Genomic DNA, 20,564 nt, shown 5'->3' with positions numbered 1-20,564 from the left:
AATGTACGTTGTATAATGTGCCTTGGGAAATAAACGAGAGATGACTCGGATTCATGGCTTTGTTCCTATTCTATCGGGATTACGTTGTTGTGTTGAGTTTAGTATGCTTCAACCGGACTGAGAATTGTTTAATGTATTCTTGGAAAAATGTGCATCTGGTCATAAATGTTGTCATTTTGAAGTTATTCATCAAGATGTGGTGATTCGAGGGAAATGACTGCGTAAACTGAGGTAATACGCTCAAATGTACCGGAGATCAAAGACTATTTTAAAAAAGGGACTTTTTTGCCGGAGATGGAGAATAGAAACCATCCAGCGCTATGTTAAGCGCATTATCTCACAAGTCAGCGGTCTGAGTGGCCATTTAATAAAATATGACCATTTTCCATAGTGTAGTGATGTACAAAGCACAGCTCACACAGAAGTCATTTTCAAACCAAGCAGCTTTCTGTACATCAGTGCAGCGAATCCACGTGACCAATTTGAAAATGAGTAAAATCTACATGGGGAACTTTTTCGCCCCCAGGCGAAATTCAATTTCCTCCAAACTCAACGCATATTGCTACTGAAGTGAATGGAATTCACCTGTGAAATTTCACATAACAATGATAAATGTGACCGCACCTTTAGCCTTTAGAACTGGTTTCTGAAATGGACAAAGTTGCTGGTGCTCATAGCATTAAAACTTCACAAGATATTCACAGTTGTTCTGAAAGCCTTAGTAACAAGTAAGCAAGATTTCCTCTTGCACACCTTTATATTCTGCTTTACTTCGAGATTTTCAGTTTTCCATCCCTTAATGTTAAATTAAGTCTATCAAACAGCCCTTCCAGTCTCAGTGGGTGGTTCTTGGCCAGAATAAGATGCCAAGTGGACCAGACTTTAAAATGACAGTCAAAAGTCTAGCTACAGACCAAGAATACACAAAAAATCCCACTCAATCTCAGCTGTAGTGTGATGATTTCTGTGTTCAGTCAGATTTGAGTTTCTCTCACACTCGAGGGTCAACGCTGTTTCTGAACAAGTGTGACCTACCTGAAAACTGTCCATACTGCTAGAGGAGTGATCGCTTTTCGCCTGTTCATCATCTACAACAGAGACAGACAGAAGAAAGTCATTACACCACACAGTAACCACAGTAACTCTCTGAGGGACAGTCATGTCTCTTTGTCATTGTGTATACAGTCACTCCCATGTGTGGAGGTCAGTGTGGTTTGTGTGTGTTTTTCTTCAGGAATGTGCATCTAAATGTGTCTAAAATGAACAGATGACTAAGGGTTCTTGATAATCTGCACACACACACACACACACCATCGTGTAAGTCTCCGTTCCTCTTGTCCTGCATGGCGAGCTCAAAACTGCTGTTGAGGATTTTGTTGAGGGTGCTGATCCAGTCGTCCATCTCGCTCTCAGAGTCAGCGGCCAAAACATAGCCACTCTTATCTTGCATCTTCAGCTCAAACGCAAACCTCCGCACACGATTGTTCTGCACATACAAAACAAATTCTAAATGAACTCACACGATGATACATTTACCACAGTAAAAACTGCCACAAACTTCTCAAGTAGATGACTTTTGAGGTGTATCATGAATGCTACATAAGCAAGATTCAGATGATAATTTGTACAACTTGAGTCATGTAATGTTGTAGAACCTTCCCAGAAGCCTGGGAAATAAGTGAGATAATTTCCATACGGAGGACGACAGATTCCCAACCCTGCCCGGGGCAGTTCTTACAGAGGGGTTAAGTGTCTTTAAAGGGATGGGTTTAAAAACATAAGAGCAAGAGCATCTGGTCAGGCAAAGACAACCAGAGAAAAATGCAGGAATCCAACTTTTGACCCCTCAGCAGTCGGGGATTTCTCCTGTGAAGCTCCTCACGGCTGCTTACTCAGCTGGCAGAGCTGTGTATTTTTGCCACAAAGAATGCACTGAGATCAGATCAAAAAAAAAAAAAAAAAAAATGGCTCTGTATGCCACCAGAATAGAATTAAAATAAAACAATTAAGATGAAACTGAAGTGCAGACTTTGAGTTTTAATTCAAGGGGTTGAACAAAATATAACATAAAAAGCTTAGGAATTACAACCATTTTATACACAGTCCCCCATTTTCAGGGGCTCAAATGTAATTGGACAAATAAATATAATCATAAATAAAATGTTAATTTTTTATTTTTTTTTTGAGAATCCTTTGCAGGCAATGACTGTCTTAAGTCTGGAACTCATGGACTTCACCAGAGACTGAGTTTTCTCCTTTGTGATGCTTTGCCAGGCCTTTACTGCAGCTGGCTTCAGTTGTGGTTTGTTTGTGAGTCTTTCTGCCTTTAGTTTGTCTTCAAAGAGTGAAATGCATGCTCAGTCGGGTTGAGATCAGGAGATTGACTTGGCTATTGCAGAACGTTCCACTTTTTTACCTTCAAAAAATCCTGGGTTGCTTTTGCAGTATGTTTTTGGTCATCGTCCATTTGTACTATGAAGCGCCACCCAATCAACTTTGCTCCATTTGACTGAATCTGGGCACAGAGTATATCCCTATACACTTCATAATTCATCCGGCTGCTTCTGTCTTCTGTCACGCCATCACTAAACACCAGTGACCCAGTGCCACTGGAAGCCATGCATGCTCATGCCATCACACTGCTCACAGATGATGTTGTATGCTTTGGATCATGAGCTGTTACAAGTCTTCTCCATTCTTTTTTCTCCCCATCATTCTGGTACAGGTTGATCTTAATTTCAGCCGTCCAAAGAATGCTTTTTCAGAAGTGGTCTGTTTTTGTTAGATGTTTTTAGGCAAAGTCTAATCTGGCCTTGTTTGCACCTTGTGTTGAACCCTCTGTATTTGCTCTTGTGAAGCCTTCTCTTGATTGTAGACTTTGACAGTGATACGTCTACCCCCTGGAGAGTGTTCTTCTCTTGGCTGGATGTTGTGAAAGGGTTTTTCTTTACCATGGAGAGGATCCTCCGATCATCCACCACCGTTGTCCTCCGTGGACGTCCAGGCCTTTTTATGTTGTTGAGCTCACCAGTGCTTTCTTTTTTTTTTTCTCAGAATGTACCAAACTATTGATTTAGCCACTCCTAATGTTCCTGCTATCTCTCTGATGGATTTGTTTTGTTTTTGAGGTCTAACAATTGTCTGTTCCACTTTTATGGAGAGATCATTTGACCGCACAATGTGGGTTCACAGCAACGGCTTCCAAATGCAAATGGCATACTTAGAATCAACTCCAGACTTTTTACCTGCTTAACTGATGTAGAACATGAGTGCCCAATAGGGCGATTGTGATCTACCAGTTGATTGCAAAGGCAATGCTGGTAGATCGCATATCAGCCGGGGAGGAGCAAGATAACTTAATATTAAAATATAATAAATTCACAAATTTTATTATTAATATGTTAAATAATAAATATATATATATATAGATAAATAAATAACAACACCACCTCTCTTGTGATATTCTGTGTTTCGGAGCAGCTTAAGCCATTTCTCATTGCGCTGTGTGAAATACAAAACCGCTGTATGAGATAAGCAAACTACAGCTCTCAGCTGGATAAAAGAAGCCAAAGACGATTAAAGTGACATGTAGGAGTCGTAACAAAGCGCGCATTTGTCTGTTATTATTGATGCACAAACGAATGTGCACTCTCGGCGCACTGATCACTATAACATTTCTGTTTGAACACAGTTCCGTATATTCACATAGTGGTCAAAATTGATGTATAGCGATTGATTTATGATGGATGCTCATGTGTTCTTGAGAAGTTTGTGAGGATCAGTGATGTTTATACTTTTAATCTGCCAGGTGTCCGATTCCATACAGTGCAAGTCATCAGAATAAGGTAAACACCCTGGCTTTAGAAGGGTCATAATCTATTGTTCTGTGGTTGTTTTCAATGTAATGTTAAAATTACCAATATTTTTTAATAAAATAATTTAATAAATTAATGCAATATAAAGATACATGCATTGGTGCAAAGCTGTTTTATTTATTTTTTTAAATGCATTTTATTAAGTCTATTTATTTATATTTCAGTTGCTAGATCTCGTCAAGTTTCTCATTTGAAAAGTAGATGGGCATCCTTGATGTAGAAATAACAAAGGAATAGCCCACATCTGTCCATGAAATGGTTTTGAATCAACTGTCCAATTACTTATGGTCCCTTGAAAAGGGGGAGGTACATATTATAGAGCTGTAATTCCTTAACCTTTCCTTTCCTATTTGTGTTTCAGCAACTGGCTTATTTTTCCCTCATTCTCTCTCTGTTTCTGTCTGTCTGTCTGCAGAAGTGTTATTTTAGTAACACTGAAATACTATCATAGTTTTTTTTTTTTTGTTAAATTAATTTTCCTTTTTTTAACTTAATTTCTGTTAAAGTTTTAGTAATTTTGTTGTGTTTTGTCATTTTTATTAGTTATTGTAATTTATAACTCTTATTAGTAAAAAAAGAAAGAAAAAAAAAGCCAGTGCTCTGTTAATGCAGATGGGGGGTGAGGAGGTGAGGGGCGTGTCAAGAGGTCAGAGAAAGAGGGCTAATTAAATGGACAAAACTCATTACAGATAATGACGAAACAACGCATGTAGGCTGTGACGCTGGTTTGCTGACCATACCTATGAGTGATTACGGCCACAGGTTCCAGAAAATTCCACACAAAAATAGCTCGGGGGGCTGGGATGGGTGTAGCGCTTTATTTTGGGAGTGTATGGGGAAAATTCACTCCCAGAGACAATGCTTATCAATTATCACAACACAGGGAGGACAGCCATTTCTAGTTGGCTCTCTGGTTTCTTTGCCTTCTCATCATGCTCAGTACTTATTATGGAAATAATATACTTAAGTGTGAACTGAATGCAATGTTTTCAGATATTTAACTGCATGCCAATTGCAATTAAGTGAAAATGTATTACAGATTACCTTTATATTAAATAGAATAAGCAGAACTTAAGTGTTCTTTGACCCACTTAAGTATATCTATTTATGCAATTTCATAATTGCTCCTATTGTCTATTGAAATATGGTTAAAGTGAATGTACTGACAAGCATTTATAGTCAACTAAAATGTACTTAAATGTCATTTCTATTGAAATGTGAATCAATACCACGATGATTTCTGAACAAGATAGAGAGAGGTTTGTGTTGTCTGCATACCTGCACCACTCCCATACAGGAGTCCAGGAAGATGGTTCCTTTGGGCTCTTTGTTGATCTTCTCATCCTTGTAGAAGTTGAGATTGTACGACCCATCGCCCAGCTGTGTCAGGTGAAAATACCTTCTTTTGAATGACTGCGTGTAAAAAAAGAAGAGTGTAAATGAGACATGAAAAACAAACATGTGCATAGACATAACATCTCCTCAGGAAAGAAGAGTCTCACCCTCATGGTGACGCTGATGGCGCTGTTCATGTTGCCCTTATGTAGCCAGCCCTGTTTAATGAGACCACCCTTCTGAGAGCCCAGGGAGGCCGTGTCCTTTACACACACACACACACACACACACACACAAAAAACAAGAAATAGTTTTGTGATGACAGTCCAAGGTTTGTCTGTTTGATCCTGCAGTTCAACAAAGTGGGAGTCAAATACGTAAGGGAGAAAGAACAGAATCCAGACTCCACAACTGAACAGAACCTCAGATAAACCTGATTCAACAGAACCTCTGATAACGCCATTCCTGTCTCTGGACACTTACATGAACATCCGTATTGTATCTAATCACCTGCAAAGTACACAATGCTCATCAGTATGAATCAGCTCTCGCCTAAAGCGAGTAGCAGAAGAAACATGTAGCCGAGGTCTTCATGACTCCATTTTACTCCACCTAGTCCCTCTGCGGTTTTGTGATCACAATAATGAATTTTATTTCCATAACTTGATGAAAAACAGAAATATCATCTGTGATATCCCAGGCCAATCACACCCTGATGTATGAACGTCACTGAGCATCCTGTTGCCATCCGAAATATTATCTGACAAATAACATCTCTTTTAAAATAAAAATCATCCCAGGATGCACTTCATGACGTTGGTTGTGTAAATGTTCAGAGTGAACAGATCTGGAGTCGAGACAAAAGAAGGTCAGATACAGTATAAGAGAATCTAGTTTTGTTTAACATTTTTGGTTTTGTTTAACTTAATTTTTTTATTGTGTTTCATAGTTTTGATGACTTTACTATTATTCTCAAATGTGAAAAAGTCATTATTATGAATAAAAACCTCATAAATATTGGATCACCTGTAATAGTGACACAAGGTCCCCAGAGACAACAGACATGATATTAGTTTATTTTCCAGATCTGGAGAAGTGCCTGCTATGAATTAGATTTTACTACAATTTATTTTGTTTAAAAACATATGATTTGTTTAAGGGAAAACAGAATCAAGTATGGTGGTCCACTCCTATACCATACCCTCACTAGGGTGTAAGCAGATTATGCAAAAACATACAAATGAAATTGTACAAATTTATAAGAATTTGCCAAATTATTTATTTGACATGCAGGCATTTACAATTTGAATTCTTTCTAAGAAACAAAATTCAGATTTTTTGAAAAAAGATGCATTAAAATACTTTTCAAAAATACAAATATTTCTGTTGTGTTTTACCTCGAATGTAATTTTTTATGTCTTTCAGGTGTGAAATGGTCCACACTATTGAACTCATGCTGGCAAGAACAGTATAGCATATGTTGTGCTTTGTCGGTTGGTCATTTCATCAGGCTTTTTAACAAGCTTAACCAGCGAGACTCGATGAGGCAAATTTATTATAAAAACTAACAGTTTAGCTGGTGACAATATTGCTAGACTGGTCCACCAGCTAGACCAGCATCAACCAGCCTGGACAAGCTTGCTGGTGTAAACTGCTCTTTTGTAAGAGGCATCAGACCTCTCACTCCAAGGTGTAGATGAGGAGAGCATTGGCCTGAAAGTCCCTTTAAGAACAATAAAAGGTTAAACTTTAGTACAATGGGTCTGTTTGTCTCTGAATCACCAGTTAAACGCTCCTTATCACCACTTCAATCTTGACACTCTGCAGATGTAAACAAACCACACACACAATGGCGTTCAACAGATGAAATGCTTGTGCTGTGATTGTGTGGGTGGGCATAGGGAGTCTGGATGCTTCATAGACCTCACAGAGCTGCGTTCTCTCAACAAACACACACTATCTGAGCTTTCCAGTCAGCAGATATCAAAACCCAGTCAGAGTGACTGGACAGTCTTGGACAGTCCAGACTCTTGTGAAATCTCAGAAGGCTGTTTTAGCCAAGAGACTTCAGTCAAGGAATCTACCGTTTAAGATTTCTGAGGAAAATGTGAGCCGAGTTTGCTTGTGCAAAACTAAACTGATATTTACCCTTAATGATCCAACAGAAGCCTTCAAATACATAATTTAATACTTAAAAATTTGTTTACATTAGTTTAAATATGAGCACCAGTTACATCAGCAAGCATCACTTATAACTGTTAACATTCATGAAAACAGCCTTAATGATTCAGATGGGCTGTGATGTAAAATCTCAATGTGGCAAGCTGTTATGATTGGCTGTGCCATTGGACGGCCATCAGCGATTGGCTGTGTTTACTGCGATGCCAAAACACACTCATTACCACACTAACGTTCTATAAATACAAGAAATCAATCAGCGACCAAATTAGACAAATGAGTCTAACTGAAACTCAAGAGTTATTCATAGTCCACATTCCAGGCCAAAACTCAGCATAGTAATTATACTGCATTCCTCAAACCTACAACCCAAGTTACATATCAGTCTGTCGTACAGCACAAATTTGGGCTAAAATAAGAAACGTGACTCAATCTCGAGTAGGAAGCTGATGTGGGCAGCCTTCAAGGAAAAAATTATTCTGGGAAGAGTAAGGTTGTAGGTCTAATGTCAGGTCATTGTATTTGACCATGTCCATTCTGGGAAAACCTGGAAGTCTGATCCACTCACAGAGCCTGGCTGTAGCCCAGTTTACATATTATCCTAAATAGTATGTGGTGTTAGCATTAGTGCATCTTATTTCATAGCATGTTGAAAATATTAAAAGAAAAGTCCCAAATGACTTTGTGCATCTGTGAATGTGTTTTGAAGTAATGCTGCCTACTATTCCTTGCGCAATAAAGAGGAGGTCTGGATAAATTGAGTTGTACAAAAATGGAAAGTATTTCATTACGAGACAATGGGATGGAGTTTTATGAAGTGTTAGTACAGCATGTCCTAATACTAGTGCACTGACTTACTTCATACTCAAAACTATGAACCTACTATTAAAGCACATGCTTTTAGAGCAGAGGTGTGTTTTTTCCCCAAACCATTTCAGCACTAACTCCACTCCTTGGTCATGTTGATCACAGGGTTGAGTACCTACACAATGCTACAGCCAACCCTAACCCTAATCCTAACCTTAACCAATGAAATTGGCTGCAGGGCGGGATTTGTGTTAAAGTGGTTTGGGAAAAATATTCAGCATCTCTCACGCACAATCCTGTAGGACTTATTTATTAAAGAGGGAAAATATCACTTAAGATTGACTACAGTTTCAGCGTTTAACAAGAGGGTCACAATGCTGGAAGGTGTGATTGTGTGTGAATTTGACTTACCTCATCTTTATCCACGTCTTCATCCACCTCAAAAACATGCTGGGCTAAATTATCAGGTCTGGACACTTTGCTGTGTACAAAACAAACACAAATTAACACCCAGATTCAAAGGAAAAACAGCACTTACACTGTCGTTCAAAAGAAATCAATACTTTAATTCAGCACGGATTCATTCAATTAAACAAAGCTAACAATAAAGACCTTTAACAAGTTACAAAAGATTTTTATTTCAAATAAATGTGGTTCTTTCAACCTTTCTCTTTATCAAAGAATCCTGAAAAAAGTATCATGTTTTCAACAAAAACTATATTAAGCAGCAAAACTGTTTTCAACATTAATAATAAAGTTTCTTGAGCAGCAAATTAGCATATTAGAATGATTTCTGAAGGATCATGTGACACTGAAGCCTGGAGTTATGATGCTGAAAATTCAGCTTTGATCACAGCAATAGATTTATATTTTAAAATAAATTAAAACAGTAGAATAGAAACAACAGTTAGTTTAAATAAGAATATTTCACAATATTGCTGTTTTCACTGTGTTTTTAATCAATTAATTGCACAGTAGCGTCCATAAAAAGATTACAGACAAAATTAAAATGACCTACAAGAAAAAAAGGATTTCAACCTATATCTGTGATATATTTTGCATCTTCATTAGTTTGTTTGGAACATATTTAATTTATGTTCATGTCTGTTTAGCCTTATATAATGATTGGAATGACTTTTTAATGAAAGTTTTTATGTTTCTTTCTCCAGATAATCAGCTCTTGGCTGCACTCTCATCCTGCTCAACTTTATCTCATTAAAAGATGAAAAAAACAGATGGCCATTTGAACAGTTTAAGGCTCTGTAAATGTATATGTGGCAATGTGGAGATGATGACCTCACTCACTGTTCCTCTGCTCTGTTGTTACCCAGCAAAACACATTTCCTGCTCTCGCCAACACAAACACCTTTCCAAGAGCTGACGATCTCTCACACACACACACACACACACACACACACACACACACACACACACACACAAAGCAGCCTAGGAGGACACTGTAACAATGATACCTTGCAGTCCTCTGTCCTACAGCTATAATCAGTCACACAGGCTGTAACATGTCTTGGTCTAATTGAAGTTCTTACTTGGGAAGCTGACGGAAGTCACTGGAATAATCCTCATATTTGTAGTTGACCACATGCCATTCAGAGATGTAAGACTTGATGCACTGTAAGAACAAACACAATAGCATTAACATCATTAGCATTACCTTTGGCATATACAAGTCCAATTATTAACACAATCTCTCTTTATTAAAAGGATGAATTTGAAAGCTAAAGTGAATTAGATTTGAGATCTTCTGGTCATTGTGCTGGAAACATCATTAACCAAATGACCATGATTGCAAATCCTAAATTATCCAAAGTGGGATAATGCATGGCTAGCTGTGCATTAAACGATTTTAATGCACTACGTGGAGGCCAAGTACCCGACCCATGCATTATCTCTTACTAATACAATATCAATGAGAATGACTTTATTTGGGCACTTATAATGTATTAATATGTATGTTAGCAATGTACGTTTTGAATCTTAATTAAAATAACGAAGAGTGGAAACTATTTAAGGAGGGTGAAATAGGATCAGAACGAATCGCAAACCGGATTCAAACCCGAAGCACCACAGCTTAAATGATCAGGAGTGTTAACTTCCACCACATCCTTGACTGCTTTTCCCCTTTCTGACGAGAAAGGAAATGCAGCAGCATTACTATTTTTGAGTCACTGTTTTATGTAAAGTCACCCTGTGCTCAAAAAGATCTCATTCCCTCAATCCTTTGCTCTCTTTCCAATCTGATTTTTTTTAGGAAGAGCAGAAAGGAGATGAAAGGCAGGGGCAGGAAAACCCATTTCTCAAAGGAAAAATAGTTTTTATTTTTTTATAGATCAAAAAGAAAAAAGAAAAAAAAGTGAAACAGAAGGAACACTCAATATTTAAACACCCAACATCAGCACAATATTTGCATAAAGCTGATGGTGAATGTTAAAAACACACTCACATATACTCCAACAACCAATACCTAGTAAGATGCAAGATTTTAGGCATCATAGATACACTATATAAAAATATAAAAGCTGTTACAGAAAAATGGTGCTGCTTTCTATCTATCTCATGTTGACCAAATTGTAAGGAAACATCACATTTATGCTTCACAAAAAACTATTTCCATAATGCAATGCATGCTCAGCGAAAAACTATCATTAACTCAAAAAGCAATAAAGTGTTACATTCAAAACACAAACTTCTAAGGTCTCTAAATGATCAACATCATCAAAACTTTGCCAAAAGTCCTGTTGTACACAATCTACGACATGCCTTCTGTCGTCTGACTGATAGTTTATACCTTTTAGAAAGAAAAATCCCTTGTAATACAATTGTAAAAATGGGCAAATATGAAATCTTTAATGATTTTTAAAGTAAACATAATAATAACTCTTAAATTGTTAGTAATATTACAAGACGAACATCTACTGGACGGAAGCAGCTTAGGTTTACTTGATTATCCATTCATCATTTTTTAGAAAAATCATGTTAAAATGTATTCAACAACCCTCTACGGACACCTTGGCAATAGAATCACTATTGGCTAGTAATGTTTTTAGATTACTTGCCAGACTAATATTAAATATTTTCTATACTAATTATATATATATATATATATATATATATATATATATATATATATATATATATATATATATATATATATATATATATATATATATATATATACATACACACACACACATATACACATACATATATATATATATATATATGTGGAGTTTATTTGCAAATACAGATTATCCAAAAACTTTTTTTTTTTTTTTCGAAAATCATGTTTTTTATTGTTACCATGTTTTTATTGTGTTAGTTAGCTGTATTTGTTTGTTATTTTTTTACCTAATTAAAATAATCCAACTGTAGTTTGATATATAAAGGTTATGTTCGCAAAATTGCACAGCTTTTTAAATATCTGGAAGTACACTTAACATCAGTCAGTCAAGCATTATAATATGATGTTATAATAAAAAAGCATTATATGATGATAGAACTTTAGTAATTAGAATAACCATGTATGAATGTATATTTGTCATTTTAACTGAATTTAGGACTGTACTTAAGATATTGTTTGTCATTTAGTTTTCTATTAAAGGGGTGGTTGACTTTTTTCTTTCCTTGGCTTGATTGTGTTTCTGGGGTGCAATTTAACGTGTTAATGCATAGTAAAAAAAAAAAAAAAAAAAAAAACATAATTTTTCACATAATTTACCTTTATTCTACACCTCTCTGTCCCCTCTTTCAGGAACACACTGATGATTTCCTGGTTTTATGAAGCCCCTCCCTCAGAAACACGCGATGGGCTCAGATTGGTTAGCTGGACCAGTGCGTTGTGATTCGCTAAACCGCCAGTGCGCGTCTAAATGTCACGCCCCTCAGCTCAGTGGCATGTGCTCCGTTTGTATTGTAAACAATAGCGTTGTCAATATTGCTTATCAATTTGAGTCTGATTGACACAGAGAATATTAGTGAAGAGGATCACGCAGAACCTCTGCAAGTACCAATGTTGGGAGTAACGCGTTACAAAAGTAATGCATTACAGTAACGTATTACTTTTTGCTGTAACGCAGTAGTAGTGTAAGGCATTACTAATCAATTTTCAGTAATATTTTACTCGGTACATGTTCAGTAATGCTTGCGTTACAACACACTTTTAGCAGCGTTTAAACATTGTTATATGCTTGAACTGTGTTAGTATATCTATAGATTTTATTTTAGGCAAGTCATGATAATTTGAGAAGGCTAAATTGATCAAACATAAGCTATGATCAGCCTGCCGGTCTGCCGCTGGCCATTACTTTAAGAAATAAAAAACTTAATGAACAAACGTTCCAAAGGTTTTTTCTAAATGAACTTAATAAAAAGACGGAACGAAATATAAATACTTTGCCATTAGGGCAGGGCTCTAGTACATTTTGTCATTTTAGAATGTTAAGTTCTACTTTTGTAGATATTTTGGTGAAAGTAACTCAAAAGTGATACAGGAGACATGTAACGCATTACAATTCTGAGACAGTAATATTGTAAGGTAAGGAATTACTTTTAAATAACAGTAACAAGTAATCTGTAATGTATTACAGTTTGGAAGTAACTTGCACAACACTGGCAAGTACACGGCTCTTAATGGTATGTTTTTTGTTTGTTGTCGTCTCATACTTTTAGATACGCTGTAATTAGTATATGCTACTGCTTCTGTTAGCTTCTAATATATGGTTTTATCCTGATTAAAGCTTTAATACAGCAGAATTCATGATTGTGTTGTAGCATTTTTGTAACAGTAAGAAGTGTTCGCCAGCTAGTATTGCTCGCTACCACTGGAACCGCATGTCCTTGTTTAACGCTTCTCATAGCAGTGTGATACATATCTGTCTATCGGAATTGTTATTTGTTCATCTCTCAATGATCATTGTATTGTATTATATTATGTTTTGCTGTCACAATAAAAACTGCAGAGCTTTGATCATAAAACCAAGCATTTAAAAAAAACTATTAATTCATTTGTCAGGCTTTATGGAGTTAATATGTTAAAAGGTGTCATGTATTTTATTAGGCATTCCTTTTGAAGGCAGCTTCTCATGTAGACACAGCAGACAGAGTTGAAGCTCACTAGGTTTTGAAACCTCACATTAAACCATCTGTTCATGAAATTCAACTGGAGAGCCACCATGTGTCTGCCAGTAACATCAGTGTATGTGTGTGTATGTGTGTGTTAGTTACTATACTCAAAAAGTTTGGGAGTATCCCATGAGTTTATACCTATCTGGCAGTGAGTCTTATAAAGAATTGGGAATATCTGCGGAACAATGGAGCACTATTCTCCTCTCAGCAAGGAATGAGTGTGTTACATGAAATGAAGGTCAATCTCAGACAAAGCCCTCTCTATAAACAACAGAGGAAATCCTCTGAGTGCAGTATGTGTGAGGACGTCAAATGCTCAAATACTGTTAAAGAACAATAGGTGCTGTGCTTTTCTGTCTTACACGCACACACTGTATGACTGAGAAGGTAAGTCAGTAAATGTGAGACCGTAAAGTTATGAATTCAAAGAAAGTGCTCTGTAAGTGTGTGTGTTTTACCTCTTGCACAAACAGACTCTGTGCCTCTCTCAGCGCGTGTGGAGGTATGGTGGGGTAGAACGTCCGGATCTGTCTTGGCAGTGTACATACCTGAAGAAGAAAAACACTATTATAATCAAATCTATACTATCTATAATCAAATCTATACAAAACCTGACATCTGATCCAACAACCACCAACAAATTAAGGATGGCCACGAGTACTGGTTATGGCAGCATCCTGGGTGATGCCTTGAGGTCTGATTGGTTAGTGTTGGGGCAGCATGTCGTCCAGACCATGTTTTGACTTGTTATGTGAAAAGCACATCCACAAGAGTGTTACACATTCTGACTAGTGCGGACTAGATCACATGTGCATTTCCATCCATTTTGTGCAGATGCAAGTTGTAATATTACATTTATGTTGCATATCTTATATATAATGCAGTTAATTAACTTGTTAGCAAAGCGCTTCAGTTTGCCAGTGTTCGTTCACTCTTAAGATTGACGTATGCCTGATATTACTGGATTATGTGAAGCAATCATATTACTTTTTTAGATGTTTAGGTGTAAACTATCACTTTAATTAACATCAAACACTTTTTTAAGTCGTGACGTATTGTCAAGTATGGTGACCCATACTCGAAATCGGTGCTCTGCGTTTAACTCATCCAAGTGCACACACACAGCAGTGAGTAGTGAACAAATGCACACACACACACCACCGTGAACACACACCCGGAGCAGTGGGCAGCCATGCTGCAGCGCCCGGGGAGCAATTGGGGGTTCGGTGCCTTGCTCAAGGGCACCTCAGTCGTGGTATTGAGGGTGGAGAGAGCGCTGTACATTCACTCCCCCCACCTACAATCCCTGCCGGCCGGGGACTCGAACCCGCAACCTTTCGATTACGAGTCCGACTCTCTAACCATTAGGCCACGACTTTTGGGTGAACCATCACTTTAATTAATCTTAAACAAGTACTCAACACATCAGCATGAATCACACCTGTTTCATGACTGACACTAAATTACTATTCCACTTTCAGTACAGTTTCAACAGTTTCAGTATGAATTTGAAAAGAATGACTTTTGTTCAGTATAACTCCCCCTGATGAGAGTTTTCTCGTGAGAGAAACAAGACAAACAAAAATCACAATATTGTGTTTCCCTTTTTTTTTTTTTTTTTACTTCATGCCAAATGAAATGTCATGCGCCCTAAACAATGCTCACTGAGATATGAGACGAAATTGATAAATGACTGTCTGTTTACTACAAATGCTCTTGATGTTTTATATTTAAACGGAAAGTGTCTCTATGTCACCAGGGTCAGTGGGTCTCAGAACCAGCGGAAAATAGCGTTAATAGCATTCCAAAGAAAAAACACACAATAGAGTCCTCCTGTTGCCAAACTTCCTTTCCTGAAGCCCTCACTTCTTCCTGGAAAAGATGCTAATCGCAGGGGGTGAGAAGAGGAGGAACACTGCATAGTCATCCAGGAGCGGCGCACACACTCCCAAATACATTGAGCACACCACTACAGGACAGCAGTGTGTGAGCGAAACTTTAAGAGCTAATGAAGATTAAGGCAGACCTGGGTTGGTGACCTGAAAGGTCACAGGTTCAAGGAAAGCTCACTAAGGGACACGTGGGAAAAGGCACATCTGATGTCACGAGATTAGCAGATTAGTAGCACATCAGAAACTTTAAGATGGTAAACATGTTGGTCTGTGGAGGAACAAGCAGGCGAAACAGTGCTGCAGCAAAATACTCATCCACTATAAAGACCTCAATCAATAATAAATCATAAATATGAACCTTTGCAATCGCAAACAACATAGTCCAGATTCATATTCGGATTTATTACTGTTCGCCACTGAGAACATTTACTTGCAGATTTTGCACAAGCAGCCTTGTGAAGGAAGACAGACCAGCTGTACAGCACTTTCATTTGAGAAGAATATCGAAATGAAGATGGAAAATGTCAAATGAAAGCTCAGGTTAAATAACCTGTTGGCCAATTGCACAGATGACTATTGTTAATTAATTGTGATCCCGATTTAAATACGGTTAATTGAGTAGTTCTAATTCTGTTTCTTTCCATTGTGTGTTATCTAGGTGTTTCTGAACACTACAATGTGTGTTATGTAAATGCTCCCCTAAAAAACAAGTTTGAGCAGAGTCAGGTGAACCTGAAAACAGCCATCTAAAACCTGATTATTATCAAGTCATTAAGGCAACCCACCAACTAGTTTAGTAAATGTATAGCTTTGCACATTTTTAACAGTGGCACCAATGGGAATTGCAAAAATGAATGATATCCAGCAGATTTCCCAAACATTGCCCTTATTTGTTCAAACTGGTAGTCCTGCCTCAAACTCACTGGTTAAGCCAGAAATCGACATGTCAGATAAATAAAGCTATGTTTTTAAAGCACTATAGGGTAGGGTTGCACCAACTATTCTTACTCAAATTGGAACATAAATTCCACACTAATGGCTTATGCAGTGCTGCAGTTTTAAAGTTTGCATTTTTTGTTTTAATTCAGCTGAGGTTACAAAGATCTCCTATTTGTCACATCTTCACAAGATTATGCATTTGTAGGTCAGAGTTAACCAAACTTTAGAAAGCAGTGAAATTTGCATGGTCTTGTGTTTCCTGTCTCCTGCATTTGCGTGCATTTGAATGAAGGAAAATAAAACAAAAAAGCCAGTGTGACGCCTCCCTTAGGCATTTATAGGCAGGAATAAGCGGCAAATGGACCAGACTTTACACTAATGAAAGGTCTGAATCTGCAGGACTAGTGAGTACTGGGTAATGCTTGTCTGTTGTCTGTTTGTGTTTACGGTGTTACTGGTGTTAAGCCGCAACACCAATTACATCATTTGCCCACCACGGCACTTTTGTTCTTTTATATAGACATGTATAGCCCTATTCGGACGGTAATTGTTTCTCATATGGACGCCTGTAAAAATAAATTTACATATCACCTCAGTGATAAAACTCATGGATTCGGATGGCGAATTATTCACAGTGGAGGAGCGAGTTCTGTGATCCTGCGAACCAGAGAACGCGCTGCTCACGTGGCCAGTCACATGATTGTCTGCTGTAAATAAAATGTATTTTATTTACAAATGTATTCTGATTAATGTGTAAAATGTATTTAAAAATGCTTATCTTATGTAAAATGTATTCTTATTATTCCAAGCATATTTTACAATAATCCTATTTATTATTTGATTATTTAAATCTCCAGTTTAAAAATAGGAAAATAGACGCGCTATATATTATATAATTATACTTAATATATATATATCTGTTTATAATACACATTTTAAAATTGTAATGCATACCTGCTGCTGCCATAAATGACCCATTTCAAATGTTTACGTGCTTTTCTTCTCTTTCTTCTCCCAGTTGCTGTGATGGAGCAGTTATGAAGTATTGTTCTTTTAAATACTTTCCAGCACTTCAGAAATAAATATGCATGCAAATTATACCAAAGTACAACTTTACGGTGTTCGGGAGTGCTCAAAAAGGGTTTAAACACTGAATTTTGACTGGATTTTTTCTCGTAAACTCAGAGATGTGGATACGGACGGCAATTAAATTACCACACGACCTTGGTGTTTGTCAAAAAACAGTAGGTAATTTGGCTGGGGATTTTTACAGGGGTGGTGAGAGAAAAACACCGGCATTCTGGATTCGGACGGCATTAAAATCACCAACTACCCCCTGTAAATGGTGAAAATCACTTATGTCCCCCTGAGAAAATTACCGTCTGAATAGGGCTTATGGTGTATTTTTATTCATTTTGTTAATAAAAGTTCCCAGTTTGACGTTATATTTTGTTGTTTCTTGAATTGAATCGACACCAAATTGCCACTAATTTCAAGGTGAAAGTAAACTTTTACAATCTATTTAAAAGCGAATGAAAGCGAGGAAAAGAGACAAGACTCAAACAAACAATTGCTTGATGTCAAAGTGCCGCTAATTTGAAAGTGGAAGTAAAATACACACAGTGCTTTTGCATGCTATTTAAAAGTGAAGGAATGCAAGGAAATGAAGGAAAATAAACAAACTAAACCCATCCTGTTAACCTGTTAGTGACAATAAGCATAATAAAATAGCTCTAGTGAGAGAATGAGATTTATTCTCACGTTTGACAAAAGCTTTTCATCTAAAGGAGCTTTAAGCACTGCAAACGGATGTAAGGGCTGTCCCATTGGAGCAGTTCAAGTGATTTGGTGATAGAGCAGTACTGTGATCTCAGATCCTGGGTTATGTTAACTGGGAAATGAGTCTGTGCACTTTTGCAGCCCGGGTTAATTAACCATCATGCTGTCAAAAACCCACTTTTGCAGTCTCATCCTGAGAGGGATTACCAGGGGAATTTCTGTATACTTTTGGTAGTTCACACAGAACCTGTATGACTGTTGCGTTCATATCTTTTGCAGCATCTCGTACATAAGCGCTGCCCTTTTAAGATGTCGTGTCAAGTTAACCTTTTTTTTTACTTTTACTTTACTTTTACTTTTGCACCGTTCAATGTCAGTTCTAAAACAGTGGACCAATCAGAAGACCTCAGAGACAAACGTTGCAAGCTTTTGTTTACAGTAGAGCCTTTGAGCACTGCGCTTTTTTAAAACCATTCTTGAGCACTGTCTCACGTTTTTAGTCACACATTCTGTGTGAATGGCCCCTTAGCCTTATATTTTACAGTTTTTCTACAGTTGAAAAATAGAGAGAATCTGAAAAATAAAGTATTTAGTAGTACTATGAAACTTATAGTGACCTTTATAAAAGTATGTTTGTCATAGTATGAACTACATTTGTCATGTTGTCATTGTCATGTGACCTACAGCATCAGTTGCATCGTTTGACTGGCATTCATAAACCCTTTGTGTGGCTTCATGGGATCGTACATTGTCCATTAATTGTGCAATCCTAAATCTTCCCATAAGTAGTAGATCATCCAGGTACCTTTCAACTACACTTTTTTAAATATTATGAATGAATCCCAATTTAATATGTAGCATAAGTTGAGATGCAGCCTGGATCTCTGTGCTGTTGGGTGGGAGATGATGTTTTTGATGTAGCACGTCTATGGACATCAGAAACCGTGTGCTTTTTGATTTGATGCTGTCAAATGGACTCTGTGTGCAGCTGTGACCGTCAGACAGCTGTTTACTGTACTTGTTTATTGTACGACAGCCTTGAACCTTGTTTCTGAGAGCCATGACTCCAGCTGTACAGTGTGATCCGAGCCAGTGACCCAGAGAAACAACACGAGACACTGAGAGAGAAGAGGCCGGGAACATCTGCTCTGCCGGTCAGGATCTCTGTGGAATGTGTCAGTGTGCCGGCCGATCATAGATCAGGATGGACAGAGCCTGGTGTCATGAGATCTGTGGTTCTCATTGTTCATAGATTAAAGCTAAAATGTGTCATATTTCAATGTTACTTCCTGTCCCAGTTGAATGTACAGAGACAATGACGCATGGACCATTAGTAGGCTGATGTTCTGAAGAGTATAAACACTGTGGATCTGGGACAGGTTTCCCCAGCTGTGGGCTAAATTACAACTTAGGCTGTATGTTACAACTTACACATTACTAAATATGTTTTTGTGTTGCACCATTAAACTTGTTGAAACATAAATATGTATAAACTAAATATTTATGAACGCTTCCATCCAGGAGTAACACTTGGAAAAAAATATCAGATTGACTGAACTGCATCAATAAGCTTATGTTTTACCTGACAAATGCCAATCCTGTACACATACCGTTTATGAAAATGTTGACATTTACATTTTAAGAAAGAGAACATTATGTGTATAAATTACTTTGTTAATGGTTCTTCAACACACATTTGAATGGAAATATGTTTATTTTATTATTAGTTATGTGAGACAAAAGTTAGAATTAAAGATGAACTGAAATTAACAGCTTTTTATCAATTTCTGCTCATGTATTTGAAGGTTAATATTGGATAATTGAGAGTAAACGTCATATGCAACTATGCATTAAATTAAAGAGACATTACGATGTTCATTAAAGATGACATTGCGAAAAATGTGTTGGCAGCATGTGTATACAACCAACCTATAATGATAAAAATCCAACCAGTGTTTTTTTTTTTTTTCTTTTTAAATCCAGATAAATAATATTCCCTTTTTCAAATCAAGCTATTCTCAGATTCTTAGCTGTGTGATGTCACACGGACTCAGGCCCCTCCCATGATTGTGGATTGACACGGCCGTCTTACATCAGACCCACCAGGAGTGAGCTGTAACAGTCCGCCATTGTTTCGACGCTGAAGCGGTTGTAGACAAGAATGGCTCCAAAGTGATTGAGGTGTTCTGTTGATGGATGTAATAATGAACATGGCAGTCGTCATTTACTCCCGACATCTGATCCACTGAAGACACAGTGGATTACATTTGTTTTTCGATCTGCCTAAATGTGTCTGTGTTCGCGCAAATCATTTGTGATTCACCTACAGAAGAAGTGAGTATAAAGGCTAGTTCACACTACAGGATTTTAAGCCCGATTTAAGCCCGATTTGCAAGTTAATGAGCTCACTGACAGGTCGGGCTGTAATCGGGGGAAAATCTGCGGGTGATCAGCGCTCCGCGATCTTTATGTGTGAACTACTCAACGATGCATCAAAGACGCTCGCTGACGCGTCGCCGACACCTCGCCAACGGCAAATAAATATCTAGCATGCCAAATATCTGGTCCGGTCGGCCGACTCGACATCACGTGGTGTCAGGTGTTGTGACGAGCTACA

At 37.5% G+C, this 20,564-nt stretch overlaps 1 protein-coding gene across 2 annotated transcripts in view; it reads right to left on the bottom strand.

The window, feature by feature from the left end:
* Positions 1-20,564, bottom strand: part of LOC306877057 (dedicator of cytokinesis protein 9-like) — a 98,014-nt gene that overhangs the window by 41,284 nt on the left and 36,166 nt on the right. For both annotated transcript variants that reach the window (XM_079428584.1, XM_079428583.1), the window contains 7 exons: positions 13,796-13,885; positions 9,743-9,825; positions 8,607-8,676; positions 5,378-5,473; positions 5,154-5,288; positions 1,312-1,486; positions 1,036-1,088 (listed from right to left, as the gene is read on the bottom strand). In XM_079428584.1, coding sequence (XP_079284710.1) covers positions 1,036-1,088; positions 1,312-1,486; positions 5,154-5,288; positions 5,378-5,473; positions 8,607-8,676; positions 9,743-9,825; positions 13,796-13,885 — 702 coding nt within the window. The remainder of the gene's footprint in view (positions 1-1,035; positions 1,089-1,311; positions 1,487-5,153; positions 5,289-5,377; positions 5,474-8,606; positions 8,677-9,742; positions 9,826-13,795; positions 13,886-20,564) is intronic.

The sequence above is a fragment of the Barbus barbus genome, assembly GCF_936440315.1.
Source record: "Barbus barbus genome assembly, chromosome: 11".
Lineage (NCBI taxonomy): Eukaryota > Metazoa > Chordata > Actinopteri > Cypriniformes > Cyprinidae > Barbus > Barbus barbus.
The sequence above is the reverse complement of the archived record's forward strand: the minus strand, read 5'-3'. Positions and strand labels throughout refer to the sequence as shown.